This window comes from Odontesthes bonariensis, chromosome 11, assembly GCF_027942865.1.
Source record: "Odontesthes bonariensis isolate fOdoBon6 chromosome 11, fOdoBon6.hap1, whole genome shotgun sequence".
NCBI lineage: Eukaryota > Metazoa > Chordata > Actinopteri > Atheriniformes > Atherinopsidae > Odontesthes > Odontesthes bonariensis.
The window spans coordinates 22,690,898-22,707,703 of NC_134516.1; the positions used below are offsets into that span (position 1 = coordinate 22,690,898).

The following is a 16,806-nucleotide window of genomic DNA, read 5'->3' on the forward strand; positions in this document are numbered from 1 at the left end:
TTCCTTCATAGATGCTGATTGGTCCAAACTCCATTTGCTACCTTGCAAAGTAATCAGCTCTCTTCGTGACTTACAACCTTTATTTATTTCTCCTTATTCAGCTGGACTCCAATACTAAATAACTTCAGCATGTCTATACTTTGTTGCTGAAGTCGCTGCTGCAGTAGTTCAGTGCTTATAGTTGTATAGGTCAGTGGCGTTTCTTTAAAGTTTCCTATTAATTTGCCTGCAGGGTGCTTTGCTTCTACATTTTTATGCATTTCCACGCTGCTCTGCGGCAGGGACACTAAAGTCTGCAAAAGCATTTCATTAGACGGATAGTTAATATATGCCTGTGAAGGCAGGATGAATCTAAGTGCAGTATGAACAGCAGTATGAAAGGACCCACAGATCCCAAAATATGACTTTATTTGTTAGTGAGCTTTACACTTTGCCATAACTAAGCATAGAATTCTGCTAGTTTCCTTCAGCGAGAGCTGATTTATCATTAACAACATAATGGGAGCTCTATGGGAGGCTGAGGAAGTAGACAAGATGTTTAAGGTTGACAAAAGCAGTGATTTTCTCACTAAATGAAAGAATGATATATGAATCGGGTGGAAAATAGGACAGAGATAAATCCTGATTCCGCACCAGTGGTGAAGGAAACGGATTTTTGTGGGTGTATTGATATATATAATCTATCATACAGATGGGGTGTGTGGTGACCTGAAGGATGATAACTGCATCCCATAGAAAGAAATGCTTGCTTGGAGCTCAAAAGACTCCTAAATGCTTAATCAAAAGAGGATAATTTGATTGTCTACCCCTCTTTGCCTTCTTTTCAGGAAAACATAATCAATGGGCACGTCTGACCTGTCGTTGGCAACAATGGCCACACACAGGTAGAGATGGAGCAAGTAGATGAGTTAAAAACAACACTAATTGGTTTGCAGGATGGTGCCAGGCCAATGTGGCATCCCTGTCCAGGTTTCCACTTGTCCAGGCCAGCGGGTTGCCATTCAAGCCACGTATCTGCCTGTAGCAGTAATGAGAAGTGCCTCGCTGTTAATGAGATAAACACAGACATTAGATTGGCTCAGCAGGAGCTCCGAGGAACGAAGAGGGCGAGAAGAAAAGAGAAGTGGGTTGGAAGCTGGGACGGAGGAGGCGATGTGAAGGAAGGATGGAAGAATGGGATATTTTCAGCAGCAAAGGCTCACGTAATTTCTTAAAAATGTGAAGCAGAGTTTCATTAGAACTTGAGAAGAGGTGACGAGAATATTTCGACTGCAAAAAGAGAGAATAAGCGGCTCCAAACGATAATGATGATGACGACGGTCGTAATGGTAACATTGATCAGGAAAGCATAACACACTGTGGTGTAACAGCTATTTCACTGAAGAAAATGTTCAAATATTCATGCTCCATATGCTGTCAGACAACTGTTCCCTTTTTTCATGTCCCCCACACACACACTCATACACTCGTACTGAGGACTGTCGGTGCATGCTGTGACATTATAACCGTATCTATCATTAAGCAGTCTTTTTCCAGGCAGAGGGGCTAATGAACACACAATACTTGGGAAGAGTTTGTCTCACAGTGGGGATGTGTGCATGTGTCTGTCAACATTTGGAAAGCTGATGCAAGGTGGAGAATGTGTGTTGTTTGTATGTTGTACCAGTTAGAGAGCCTCTTTCATCAAATCATGCAAGTTCTGTCGCCCGTGTGATGTTTGTTTCATTAAAAAAAAAGTCTCCATTAAAGCACCTGACCTTTATAAATATAAGTACTTTGAGCAGATTGTGTTGTTATCTGCCTGAGGCTTTGAGATCATAAGGATGAGCATGAAGTTGCATAAAGAAGCTCACACGGGGGCTTTGTTGGCTTGTTCATTGCTGTTATGCAAAACACAACAAAGGAAAGTGAAAGAACTAATGATGTCAACAGAACACACCCTTTTTAAGGAAAAATACTAACCGCTCCGAAAAGACATTTCAGAACGCGCGACTCTTAAAAACAGAAATTATTTAAACATTTCAGAAATGTACGACCAGAAAACACATTTAGAAAACATTTCCCAAAACACAAACATTAGGTATAAGAAGATACTTGGGAAGACACGGCGATGTTTCAGAAAACTAAACACCACTTTGCTCATCATTTTGGTCATTTGAAATTCACTTTCTTGTTTGTATTTGTGTGTCTCGTCCAGGTTTGGTAAGAAGAAAGATGACAAGAGCAAAGATGCAGCAAAATCGTCCAAAAACAAGCTGGAAGCCCTGAGTGAGGAGGAGCTGGACAGGATCCCTGACAACAGAGACGGGTAAGAGAGAGTCTGTGTCGGTTTTTCACAGTTTAAAGTGTCAGAGGAGTTTGCAACACTGACTGAGGCAGAAAATTCACTGAATGGTAGAAAAGCATTTTCACAGCAGCGAAGCGCTCTGATTGACACCTTACCTGACAGGTTGTGAATCATCATGATGCAGCGACACACACCCACCTGGTTTTCCAAAACAACTCCTCACTTGAATGTTCAGAGCAACTGTTAGTAGGAATGCCTGTGCTATTTGCACCGCCCACATGTGTGACTGTCTCCTCCCCTTCTCTCCGACAGCAGAGAGCCACGTTACACCGAGGTGCGCTCTGGCCACGCCACCCCTGACCTGGCCTCTCTTCCTGATGTGGAAGACGACGACAGCGATCCCAACTACGCCCGCATCAGCAATTTCCGCCAGCCACCCTCACCGCAGTCCTTCGTCAGTCGCACGCCCTCCCCGGTAGTGCCAACCGGGGGGCCCAGCCAGCTTCGGGTGTCCTCTGAGGAGGTCGAAGGGCTCTACGCCAAAGTTAACAAGCACAGACCTGCGCCTACGTTGCAGAACCAGCACCAGACGCAGGCAGACAGGTCAGAATGGGGAACAGGGTGGGCAGATGGGCAAGATTATAAGTTTTTCTTATTACAAGGACCCAGCTGCTGGTCCTCTGTTGCTTCGGAGCTCACAAGTGTTATCATACATATGTGTTTTTTAATGGGTGTGTAGCATTTGCACCTGTGATTCTTAGTAGATGCACAACAGTTGTGTGTGTGTGTAGCGTACACACAAGGTCACCTGCTGTGGCATGACTGGCATGAGTGAGAAAGTATTACCACATATCTACATTTATGGTCTGCCAAGCTGGAGGATGCATAAAACATGAGGGCACGCTCGTATTGTGGTAACAAACTCGGACTGCGTATGCACATACACACATCCACAGTAATAGAATGCATGATTTATGCAAATCTTAAAAATAAAATCATTTCTGGGTTGTCATGAAAGTTTTCCATAATATTCAGAGCAAGAACTGGTTGGCATGAATCAGTGCATGGTGACATGCAGAAAAGGTTTAGGGCTATTTTAGTGCCACGCACAAAATGTGGACAAAAGTGTGTGTTTTTCCCTCTTTTTGAATTTTTTTACTCAGGAGCTCAGTCGGTGCATTGAGACCACGCTCTGCAACTAGAATACACCCCCCTCCCCTTCTCCCTGTCTCATTCTCTGACCCACCCACACACACCCTGCTGACACACTCACACACAAAGATACATACAGGGTACAGGTGCAGGAGTGCACATCTCTGAAAGCACAAGGTTGCCTCCACTCAGCCCCCTCTTCAGTTTAATGTTCTTTGAATTTTAAGCCACCGCAGCCCCCAACCACCAGCTGGAACTTTAATGTTCATGCTTGGTACTAAATCATGCAATCACTGTGGGCACCTCTTGATACGGATACAAATACTAAATTAATGTGACTGGAAGACCTTCAGACCATTGTAGGGATTCCTGGATGCCATGTGATGAATGGTCTACAGTGACATGCAAAGGTTTGGGCACTACATGAGCTGATCTCTGAAAAACTATTTATTTTAAATAAGATGATGATATCATTTTTATTTAGAGTAAAGATTTTTTTTAAAGGCACCTGATGAGCTTGCTTTGTCTGTCTTTTTCTATATTCTGACTCCTAAAAACTCATCCCAACAACAGCAGCCATAGGCTCATCTGAGCAGCTGCAGCACACTCTGAAAATTAAGATGATTTACGTCCACAAGGCAAAGATGAAGCTGTGAGAAGATGACATAGCTTTTTAAGTGGCTGTGCCGTCATTTTTCCACGTAATTATGAGGCTGCACTGAAACGGGACCGGCGCAGTTTGAGTTGTGGTCTGGGAAACAAACAAAACATACAAGAGCATTGTTTAAAGGACTTCCAGAAAGCCAAATCAAAACCCGTGTTTAACTGCAAAAGACCTTCAGGGACAAGCCATCAGAGGAAAACCTTCTCTTCATCCTCACTGCGAAAATCAGCGTCCAAAGTTTGCAAATGAATATCTAAACAAGTGTGATACATTTAGGAAACGAGTTCTTTGAAGTGATCTTGCATGAAATTTTAAAGAGATGTGCCATCCTTATGTCTTTTAAATCAACCCCATTTTTTGGCTGTTCACAGTGAAAAGGAATCATTTTTCTTGTTTGTGGACAATCTGGTCAGGTAACCGTGTTGTCCAGTCGAAACATTACATTTGCCTACAAAAAGCTGGTTAGAGTTGAGTTTTTACATGTAGCTTTCAAAAAGAAATCCTTAACACAACTTGAATAGACTCGTAGCTCGGTGCAAAAGAAGAATGATGGAGGTTTGAGTGGTTTAAAGTGGTTTAGTAATAAAATGTATTTGAATTAGAAAAAAAAAGCTTCATTTTTAAGTCCAACAAAAGCTTCATGCTTGCTGAAATTTACTGCTTCTCAGTGTTGTCATTCCCCAGCCATATTATATATTATTACTGCTGAAGTTTTTGAAACCTTAACTCAGCTTTTGTGTTGGAGGGAGGAAAAAAAATTAGAAAATCTAGAGAGGATTCTAATGCAAATTTATCACTTCCTTTGTGAAATAATACAGGCCACATTAAAACTTTGCTCAACTTAAACTCTGACAGAAATTACTATTGACTTGCAAATCAAACACTAAGCCCCAGACACCCAATCTCATCCAGAAATAGAGGATTCAGAGAAAGACTGAGAGAGGTTGGGCACGGAAAGGAGACAGATGGGAATGGAGAGAAGCGACAGACGGCGGGAGAGAGAGACAAGAGAACGCAGGAGAAGAGTGGAGAGAAAGAAGAAAGAGACAAAGCCAAAATATAGACAAAAAAAAACATGTAAGGCAAAGGAAATTCGAGAGAGGAGAAGTGACAGAGGAGTGGATGCAGACAAAGAGGAGGAGGGATAATTAGCCACAGTCTAACAGCCTGACAGACCACTTTAGCTCTCATCCACTAGTGGTGGGTACTTCATTACCAGCCTGTTTTCTCCCTGTCCCCCATTTCTCCCTCACTTTGTCTCTGTTTCAGCATCTCTCGCACTCATGGCGTTTCACCTGTCCATTCTATCCGCCCTATTTTACTCATAATGTGTTTAAGATCGTCTACATCGGCATGATGGATGACAAGCCCTCGCAGGCTTGTTAACTCTGCATGTAAGGGTGTCTCCAGAGACGAGCAAAGATGCATAGATGTCTAATAATGTCATTAGTGGACAGTCATACTGCACATGTTCATGGTAATTAAACTAAATTGTGGTTGCCAAAAAAGGTACAACCCATTTGTATGCAGAGTTTTTAAGTGCTTTACAATGTAAGAGATAATTATAAGATCGGGTTGACAAAAATCTAGTGTGCCCCGTGACAGTATGGCAGTTTTTCTGTTTAGTTTCAGGGATTTTATGTGACTTGCACAAAATATTCCAAATTTAAAGCATCACTAGAGAATTTGGATGTTTGTTTTTTTTTTTTCTTTGGCTTTCCTTACAGTCATGAGGGAGAACAGCACTGTCATGAAATCAAACCTCAGTCTGAACCCTGTGCATGCACAGCTATACCTGAGAACTCGTAACCATGCTTTTAAAGCTGACAAACCCCTCCAGACGCCTCCCATTATGTCAAGCAAGGGTAATATTACAGGGCCGAAGAAGAGTAAAACAGCATAGTTGTTTATGTATTAGGATAAATGATGAACTAACATGCTCACAAAAGGACCTCGACCAAGATATGATCATCTAGAGGGGATCTGCGTCATTTCACACCTCAGAGGCCCATTCCAGATTCCTCCACTTGGCCCTAACCCCTCAATTTTACAGCAGCAAAATGTCCCTTTTCTGTTGGGGATCATGGAGTAGTGGTCATCTGGCCCTTAAAGCGAGGCTTTTGGGGCAGTTGGATGAAAGACTAGGGTCAAAGGGAGGAATTAGTCTGCTGTCAGATGCCAAAACATCATCTGGTGTGGTCTAATGAGACGCCACCTCGTTATCTCTACTTGAGGTTAACTGCTGAATGCTACATTTGCTGCGATTCCATAAAAAAATAAATATCCTTATGTGTGTGTGTGTGTGTGTTGTTAGAACCCAACAGTTTAATCATCAGATGCAATCATTTATTGTTGCATTGTCTTCTCTTCAGTATTGTATCGTTATCCCGATTGTGTCGGGCTGTGTAAGAAAACTCTAATGTTGTTATCGACAAGCTGGAGTGACTGTTATGGTTTGTGTTTTAGGTGATTATAGAGCTACTAAATTCCAAGATTTTGGTGTGAAATTAGCCATACATTTTTACATAAACACTATGTTAGTCTGATACAGACCTGAGTGCTAACTGAGGCTCATCTGGGAGCCTCCCTGGACCCACCTGTATTTGTGAAGCCAGGTTTCCAAGCCGACACGTTCACTTAAGATCGCACCGATTACTACTTTCAATTAAATGTACTGTGCCATGACATCATGCAGTACAGTTTCCCTGCAGATAGTATCCCCTCAGAGTAGGCATGATCATTGTGAAGCTGCAGCGACACAAAGATGAAACGCACAACTTCCCTGTGTGTGTTTATCACATTACTTTGATTAAGCAGACACTTTTATACACAAATACCAGCCTCATTCAGTGGTTATTTAACTGAATTGTCATTTACAGTTTTAATTAGGCTGGGGTAAAAATGTCAACTTGTCCAGGAGTTTCTTAAACCTTACTCTGGTCCGGTTCTAAGGAAGGAAGGAAGGACTCGCCTTACAGTTAAGGAGTTGCTCCTGACTGAATTTGGGGAAGTTTCTGCTGTGAAAGTTTAAAAAGTGTAACACAGCGACTCCTGCAAGACTCCTTGATCCGTGTCTGACTCTGGTTACAACATTTCCTGTTGAATTGGAGGATTTTCCCAGTAGCTGAGTTAAGCCAATTGCTCTTGGGGGATTTGGAGCAAGGGATACCATATGTACTCAGTGTTGTCCCCTGTTAGCTGGGCGAGCTGACCAAGAGCAGGAAAAATACTGCAACACTGTACGGTATGAGAACAATAACATTAAGCTATTTAAAGCTACCCTAGTAGAGCATTAGATACCCGAGCTGGCTGAGTGACCTCATTGATGTACTCTATTTTTAATTCACCTTTTACCACCTGCATATTGCACAGGGGCGCTCATTCACAAAGTGAGTACATCTGTTAAAACACATGAGCTAACCATGAGGCTCAGACAGACAGTTAAACACGCGTGGTCAGAAATAGACCCACAAGGTGCCACCCACATTAAATATTTCAATGAGGAAGCCTAGCAACAATGCTGTGTGTGGTCTGGTGAGTTTTAAACTATCGCACAAAAAGTACAGGTGTACATCCTTCTGTTTGTGTGTACTGTAATTCAATAAGTTGAAGTGCAAACGGGCCTGATTTTTATTCTATGGTCCACAAAGTAGCTCTTTATAGATGTGGCATGCAAGATTTTTATTGTTTCCAAGAGAACGACATGTCTGTTTCTTTTATCTCTTACATTATACATTTTTAATGATGCTGTAACGAAATGTGCTCATTATACATGTGGGAGATGGCGTGTGTGCTTTTGAAATACTGAAGCTGGTACAGTATGTCTTTGTCCAAATATTTTTGAAGGTGTGCCTCTGCGTTGTTTGTCTGTGTTTGCATAGTTTTGCCGACTGAAACATGCAAGCCTCCCTCCCTCCCTCCCTCGCCGTCAAGGCCTTCGACAGTGGACTTCCAGCACTGTCATCCTAATTTACTGTCGGACATTTTCATTAGACCTTCAATGGCAGGTGTGTGCGGTGATGAGCGTCACATTTGATTAGATCTATGCAAGAAGCTGACCTGTGGAGAAAAAAGGTTAGCTATGCTTGTCAAATTTTATTAGCCAGAAGGCAGTCTTTGTAGCTCGAGCAAGAAACGGGGAGATGAGATGAAAGAGGAGTGAGAAAATAAGAGGCCAAAGAGCAGAGATGTGAAGACTTGTGAGAGGTGTGTTGTAAAATGCAGCACTGTACTAAAAAAAAGGGAGACAAAGGTGAGCTTGTACGCCAAGTAAATGACACTTCTGTGAGGGTGTTGTCGGAATTTTGCCATGGCTCCTGTAATGCCATTAGGATTACATGCGTCTAAGTTTATCTGACACTGCAGCAAAGTGAAATCTTAAATCACTCCAGACAGGCTTGACTAATTATTGAATTCTTCCAGGAGGATGCTGCACAATCTATTTGATCTGGATTTGTTCGGTCATTTTACACCTACTGAATGGACTCTGTTTCCCTCTGATTTTCTCCATTTTGGTGCGACTCATAAGACACATTTTGCTCCCCTGTAGACAGAAGCAGCACAAAGGAGCATCACTTATGCTTTAATGTGAAGAGAATTCCTATTGCGACAGATGCTGAAACTTTTTGAGTTACATCTTGTTTTCTGCCATGGATGTAGCTGTCAGACAGCATCTGCTTGAGGCACGTCATTAATGTAGACTGTACATTAAGCTGTGCTCGTCTTTTGTGCCTTTAAAGTGCTTTTTATTGGCACTCTGTCAAAGCAAATCAAATGTTTTTCTGTTTTTAAGCAGCTTCCAGCCTTTATTTGGTCTGTTGTCTGTTACACAGAGGAAACAGAATTTTACTGAAGGCTAGTGTCCTACAACTGAAAACAGATACATGATAAGTAATGTGTCAGAAGCAGGGATTGATAGCTATTAAATGTACATGGGCTGAGCTGCGATCAGTTTATCCATAAAGCAACAAATTCTGAGAGTTTGAGAGTGACCTAATGTTTTTGGAGCTTGACCTGCCCTGAAAACATTATGGCACTCTTCGACGAAGGTGAATGAACTTGATTTAGTTGATTCATTTAAAGATGATACATGACACAGATGACATGATGCATCTACCCACATGACACAAAATAGCAAATGAAAGGGTCCCATTGTAAAGCTTTAAGCACCCTTCATGGTGAGTGCTTGATAATATCATTTGTTGACAGCTAAGCCATCCAGTTTATGTTTGAGGGATATTCACCCATCATTATTGCAAAAGGTGTCTAGTTCAGTCATATTTTGGAGGGATTCCTGTTGCACCGATCTCTTGAGCCCTATACACAGATGTTTAGTATGGGGCATCTATGGGATGTATCTCATTATCTCGATCATTATTTTTTCCATCCTCTTTCCATCCTTCGGCTCTTTGTAGATGGTGAGACGTTTGCTTCCTAAATTTACTGATGGTAAATAGAGTCATGATTCCCTCTGACAGTGCAGTGATATTTGTCTTGTTGGTTAAAAAACGGGCCCAAACCATGGCCAGTCCACCACCGTGCTTAACAGTTGGATAGATGTTCTTTTCATGGAATTGTACTCCCATTTTTGTCCAAATATAACTATAAAAAAGTTCTGATTTAACTTTATCATTATGCAGGATTTGTTTCTGAAATCCATTAAAGATGGTGTTGAAGTGTCATCTTTAACTTCATGCACTTTGGATATCTGCATGGGCGGCGGGTAATGAAGGCTAGGGTAGGCTGTGCCTTCCCAAAAGTTATGCTGGGAATTTTGCTAATTATTATGCTAAATAACTCATTTTTACACCATTTTTGGTTTAAAAAAAACAAACAAAAAAAAATTTCGGTGCCTTGCCAAATGTCGGGCTCACCTGCCGCCTATGCAGGTGTACCTAATAAAGTGGCCTGTGAGTGTATAATGAATATATGTTTCATAAGTGCTGGGACCACTGATGAATGTCAGTGGTCCCAGCATTGAGCCCTTAGACAGTCCTACACGAATAGGTCTAAATAACGTTTAACATTGTAGGATTCACTATGTCACAAGCTTCATGTAAACCTAGAAAAAGGGCTGCAAAGTGTTGCTTGTTGTCCAAGGATTCTATTAATTCAGGCTCACCCGCTGCCTATCGATATCTGCTCATCTTCTATCTTACTCAATTATTCAAGAAAACAAAATTTTGAGTTATCATATCCAAACTTTACATTGTCGCATTACTACGGCATCTGCTGCTTCACTTATGAACATTATTTTTAATGTTTTGAGTCCTTAAATTTCTTACAAAACCCCTTTATGAAAATACCACATTCACTTTGCATTATGAGTTTAAGGTAGACCTCTAAGAAAGCAATTACCTTTATCCTTTCAAAAACAACAGGTTTCAGTGTGATTCAAAATGAACTCGTAGCAGTCAGGATTGGAAGTCATCAATAAAATCCCCATTTCCCTGTCACTCTCACTTTGGTGCTTCACTGATTTTCTCTCTGAGTCAATTCCCAATATTGCACCAGGAAACTAAACACTGACCGAGCTTTTTGATGTGTACTTACTTCCATCATACAAGCAAAGACGAATGTCAGCCTGAGCTTCTCCCCCAGTGTGTTCTGCTATAATCAGCCGGCCACAGCAAGAACAAGTCACCAAACCAGCCGGCGGCAGTGCACACTTCCTAATTAGTCTGCCCTCACACTGGCTGACACTGCAGGATAGTTGTTTGTTCTCACACATTTTCTCTGCCTCACTTTCATATAAGCAGCAGTTTTGTTCTCATTCCAGCTCCCCTGTTCTGTCTTTTACTCCTGTCCAAGTTTCCATCTTGCTCTTTACGTTGCTTTTGCTCCCATTCTGTCTTCTGTTCCCTTTTCTTTTCTTGCTCTTCTGTCTCATCATCTCCCTCTCCACCTTCCATCTCCATCTCCCGAACATCTCTCAACACACTCTTAGATCAACCGCACATTGAGGCATTGTGAAATATGGATGAAATAAGATATTTGATGAAAATTATTTGATACTTAAGTGATGTCAAATTATGTGGTTGAGTTAATGTAGCAAAATATCACTAAAAGGATAAATTGCTTTGATGTAGTCAATCGTATTTTCTTGTCAAGCACTAAAAGTGAAATGTTTTTGTGAAGAGGATGATTATGGAGTGCTGTTCCCTCATACATTCTTTTATTTTGAGAGATTTCTTTATCTTTTACAACTAAATTATAATTGATTTCTTTTTATATAACAGATCTGGCAGCCCTGTTTTTCAGCTGACACCTGCAGCTCAAACTCAGTTCTCTTGTCATTAACTGTCTCGAATCACACGAGTCAATTAAAATTGTTGTAGATCACTAAAGCGTACAACAGTTTTGTTTACACATCTGGCCTCGGGCTGGCAGACAGCAGCATTTATTAGCAGCTGATGACAACAGGGTAGCCTACCTGCCTCTACTTTAACACACATAGGACGCCCACATTCACACACACTCATTTATCCCTCTGTCAGTGTTTGGAAAGCAGCCTGCTGGATTTTCAACCCGTCAAAATGCTACTTTACAAACCTCAAGCCCACCTCATTCCGCCCCCCACTAATGTTTTATCTAGAATCAGCCTCCGTCTTCAGCCGTTAATATGATAATATTTGGCATTGTCAGTGATGGAGGCCGGGGCATAATGAGATAATTACGGTGTTGTTTCATTTGGAGAGCGACACGCACGCTCAATCAAAATGGCAGGCCTAATTACGAGCCCGGGGATTGGCTAATGGGATCGCTAGAAGAGGTTGTGTCGTTAGAAAAGGGGGAAAAAAAGTTTGCATCTGTTCTCAAAGGATGTGTCTGACTATTTGTGTGAGTGGGTGGGGGGTAAGAATGAGTAATAAAAAAAACAGGAAGAAGTAAGTCGATTAATAAATAATACAAAAGATTAAATGGGAACCTTCTTACAGCGTGGTTGTTAGCAGAATGCAGCACTGGAGGAGGTAACAGGGATTACTATTGATTAGCTGTGTGTTGACACCAGCCATTAAACCAGTCTCAGGAAGCAACAATTAGAACAATATTCCGCCTACTGCCACCACAGATATCAATCTTTGTAAAACAAAAGCATCTCTGCTGGCATTTCACTGCAACACAGAAACTTTTGGAAAGTTGTTCCCACATGGCTGAAAAATCGGGATTAAGTTTTGTGCCAACTGGTACTCTGAAGCGAGGGGTGCACGCACAGACGTTTGTGCTGTGTTGCGCAGAACACTTGGCAAACTGGCACAGAAGTTTGAGTGACTCAGCCGTCTGTCCCCAATGAGATGAATAGAAGACGGGCTGCATTAAATTGGGGGTGTCATAAAACACATTGTCACAGTGTGTCCCACATAGCAAAGTTACAAGGATTGATTGTACAGTACGCACACAGGAATGCCCTCTATCATGTAGCCCTGAGATTGAAGTCACACACACACACACACACACACACACACAGAAAGGTCTTCTGATTAAAGAAGGGATCACAGGAGAGACTTAAACATGTAGGCTGTGTACTGCACTAATGAACCTCTCTATCTGCTCTCCCCTTTTTCACTGGGGTTCGGTCAATAGCTGCCTGCAGGTCAGATTGTTAGCGCGTGAGGTACAAGGCATGCGTCACAGAGGCTGTGAGGCTGTTTATGGAGAATAATGGCCATCCTGGTCTGAAGGTGTAATGAGTGTTCTACAGATGCAGAGGGAGCATGGACGGTGTGTTTTTTGTCCATGTATCCCATTTTCTTTTTTCCTCCTTAGTTTGAATATTTCTATGCGGTGTGTATCTCCCGAGGGGGCGAAATAGCAGACGAACGTCATATCGCTATCAATATTAGATACCCGTTTCAACAGCAGCCAGTAAACACAGATAAAAGACAGCACTATGTCATACTTTGGTCGCACATCTTTGGGGATTGTGCTCACTCAGGCGCACAATGTTTGTCTTTTGCTTTGGTGGGTCTGTGTGTGTGTGTGTGTGTGTGTGTGTGTGTGTGTGTGTGTGTGTGTGTGTGTGTGTGTGTGTGTGTGTATCCGCACCCTTGTTTATGTGTGCCCAGCTGTGTACTCTGAGGTGTGTGTAGTTTATCTGGTATTAGGGTCCAGTGAGCATGATGATGTTTCTCTTTAAATTTTGTCCCCATTCTGTCCTGTTCTTATCTCTTCACCGGCACGTTTTTCCCTTTTATGCTGGCGTATTCTTCATTTTCACGCCTTGGTCTCAAAAAAGTCCAGTTCAGCTCCAGCATTTTGGTGTTGACATGTTGATCTAACTGTCTGTCTGTAATTCAGTAAAAGATAACAGTCCATTGGTCGGTGTAAATTTTCAGTTTGAAGGCTCATCCATCAAATGTTTTCTGCTGTTCCAGTTTCAGTTTTTTTCCACCTTTGTTTTCTCTGTTAGCTGGAAAGTTCTGTTCACACAATGATGTCTTCTGAGAGGCGCTTCTTTGTGGATATTATCTGTCTGCTTTTGAGTCTTACCCTGCTGTCAAGGGTTGTCATTGTGAAGCCAAAGAATACCGCTGGATTTGATAAATCATGATGCATCTTGAGCCTTTCTAATTGCTTTACCTCTTAATTCTGTGACTGTGGTGAACATCTCCACAGCCACAGAACTGACATTAATGCCGTTCATTTTGTGTCTTGCCTAAATTTTTGCCAAATGCCATTAACTTTATTATTTCAACCACCTGCTGTGTCTCTCTGCAGTGATCAGAGGCTCCAGGGACTTCGCAGGGAATACCCGCCGGCCCGTGCTGCTCCGAGTTATGATGAGCTGGACGCCGCAAGACGCAGAGCCCTGGAGTACGACCCAAGCCGGGTAAGGTTTATTGCCTGTGGGCTTGTAGACTAGAGAGGGCAGCCAGTGAGCGCTCATTTGGAAAAACAAAAGCAGTCAAATGTTCTCCGGCAGAGCCTTCATTTGAAACCAAATTAAAATGTTCAACTGATGCTCTTGTTTCCAGAGCACTCGGGTGTTCCTGTGAGACCAGACTTTTCCCCTTGTGCTTTTCTCAGCCTATTTTCTGCTTCCTTGTTAACATTTTGAGGTTTGCTCCTCATTTACGTTTATGGAGAGATCTACCAGACCGTATGGACCTTTCCAAACACCTATTCTTTTAGTTCTACGCCACAACTTTCTTTCCCTTCTTGCGGCCTTTTTATTTCTCCATTCGTCTCACGTTTACCGCTACATCATCCCCCCTTTCTGGTCTTTCTTGTTTTGGCAAGAGCAACAGTGGCCCTGAAACCCCAGACTGCAGTCGATGGCTCTCTTAACCAAGCTGCACAGCTAAATGTCGCTGAACTTGTATTGATCCAGCCTGAGGAATCATTTCATTTACCTCTGTACACTCGCAAACTCAGCATACTCAGCCTGGAAATCAATAGCCATTTATCAGCCATTTTAGAACGGGGATATTTTTCATAGCGAGCCCAAACATGCAGAAAATCACGCTTTGATCCAAAGCAAAGTCTCTGCATCTACCCACAGTGATTTGTAATGGCGTTAGATTTATTTTTCATTATGCAATACACCTGAGCAAAGAGAGATGCAGCGGCATCTGGGAAATATGGGATGGATTTACTGACAACGTTGCCGATATATAATCAGTTGACACAACCTGCCTCCTGCTGTGCTCACCTCCTCACTTATTGCAGTTTGTGTTTATTGAGCAATGAAGCCATGTGAATCAGTCTTCATTAGGCACTCGCCGGCACACGGAACACTTGCTGCCTTTCAGGCCCGCAGCGCTTTGTTACATAAACCCGTGTTCCTTTTTCAGTTGGCCACAACTCAGCCGGTACCCGAAACTCTGATACAATTACAGCGCAGCAGGTACGCGGCGCAGCCTCTGATCTGATTTTTATTTTCCAGTTTAAAAAAGACGGCCGTCTCTACAGTACAAACCAGCAGCGGGTTCCTCTCCTGGAGAGCCCGATAATGAAACACCCCACCCACAATCACACACATGTGTTCACTGTGTGAACGGAAACACTGAAAGAGTAAAATTATATTAGGTGCATAAAAGGAGAAAAGATTGTAATGCAATGTTCATTTCTTTAGCTTTCATCTCCACCTTTGTGGTTATATCATATATCAATTCACAGAAATCTTACATTTAGGTCTAATCTGATCTATAATGAGATGGAACGGAGTGCTACAGTGCCTACACTGAGGGCTGTTCTTCAGCTGCTGTTAGAGTGGAGTTATTGGTGCCCACACCTTTTGATTCACCGGGATATTACTCCACATTTTCCTATTTTCTTTCTGTGTGTGGTATGAGAGGAAATGCAGACCACTTGAGCGAGGCTCTCACATCGGCCTTGTTTGATCAGCCTTTTAGCTGTCACCTCCGCCGCCACCTCCATAGTGCCGCGCTGCGCTTTTATGCTCAACTGTATCCGTAACCTTGAATAGTTAAAAAGGTTTTCCAAGCTCTCCACGCGAGGCCAGGAGCACCATTCTGCCTCTGAGTGGTTTCTGTGTGCTTGAAAGAGAAGCTGAGTGTGTGTCTACATATGCTCTCCTGAGATAGAAGGTATGGTTAGCACTAACATAAACAAGGAAGGAATAAAAGTCTGTGACTACAGTATCTATTCATGTCTCTGTTTATTCTTCTCGTGGCCATCTGTCTGCATAATGTGGAGGTGGAGATTTGTGTGAGGGTGTGTGTGTGTGGTGAACCACAGTGAAGTGGGTGTGTGCGTCACTGACTTTTCCCTCAGAAATGACTTCATGTGCCGTCCTCATTTTCTTCCTCTTACCTCGCTCTCTCTGTCTCTTTCTGTCTATCTGTCTCTAATTTGACCCCTCCACCATGTTCTCTGTCTGTGGATAGGTCACCCTTGTAATTATGCCAATCTTTCTGTCCCGCTCTCCGTCTATTTTCTCTATATGCTAATGATAGGCTCTCTGTATTGTCTTGATGGCCAATTAAGCCTCAGAAGCACATGAGAAGTTTCTGTTCATTGACTTCTTTGAACTATATGATGACTTGGAAAGAACTTTTAAAATGAGACGCCATGGTGTTGTCGCAGTGACTGATATTATTTCAGTTCAGCATATGACTGCAGTGGTTCTTTGGGACTTTTTTAAAGATTTATGCCCGATTTTGAGAACTTGAGAACAGTGTCAAAATCTATCAAATCAAACCAACATGGGTCGAGATTGTAATCCAAACTGTTTCTTATATGCAACCAGTAGCTTATTGTTGGCATTTACCTGAATGTCGGTTCTTTTAATCTTCATTTTGAGTAAACGTTTGTGCATTTTTGTCCAGCTAAAATATATGGTGGTGACATCCGTCTAAACTGAGTTTTCCAGAAGATCTTTATGGTCCTCTTCTTGTAATATCTGAAACATAAGTCAGGTTTAGTCCAATTTATCTTCAGTTTAATTAGTTATTGTATAATAACAATTATTAAATAATATTTGTAGGTCTATGTGTGTTTCTCTATTTTGCACTTATCAATAAATGCCTTCAAATACATTGGGATTTAAGTAAAAAGCCTATTTCGAAAAGCGAAGGAGTAGAAAGCACAGATATTTATTTGCATCGTCTCGAGCAGAGTGAGTTATAATGGTGTAGATGAAATGAGATGTTATTTAACTGGGTGAAACGAGTCGATTCTAATTACATGCTGATTAAAATCAAGACTACAACTGTTGGAAGACAATTGAAGGATTTAGTTG

At 42.0% G+C, this 16,806-nt stretch overlaps 1 protein-coding gene across 4 annotated transcripts in view; it reads left to right on the top strand.

Annotated features, from left to right (window-relative positions):
• The window catches only part of pard3ba (par-3 family cell polarity regulator beta a), a 164,840-nt gene that overhangs the window by 111,817 nt on the left and 36,217 nt on the right, over positions 1–16,806 (top strand). For 3 of the 4 annotated variants that reach the window (XM_075477934.1, XM_075477938.1, XM_075477937.1), the window contains exons 20-22: positions 2,198–2,308; positions 2,600–2,890; positions 13,821–13,932. In XM_075477934.1, the coding sequence (XP_075334049.1) occupies positions 2,198–2,308; positions 2,600–2,890; positions 13,821–13,932 (514 nt within the window). The remainder of the gene's footprint in view (positions 1–2,197; positions 2,309–2,599; positions 2,891–13,820; positions 13,933–16,806) is intronic. The other variant, XM_075477936.1, reaches the window with a different exon arrangement.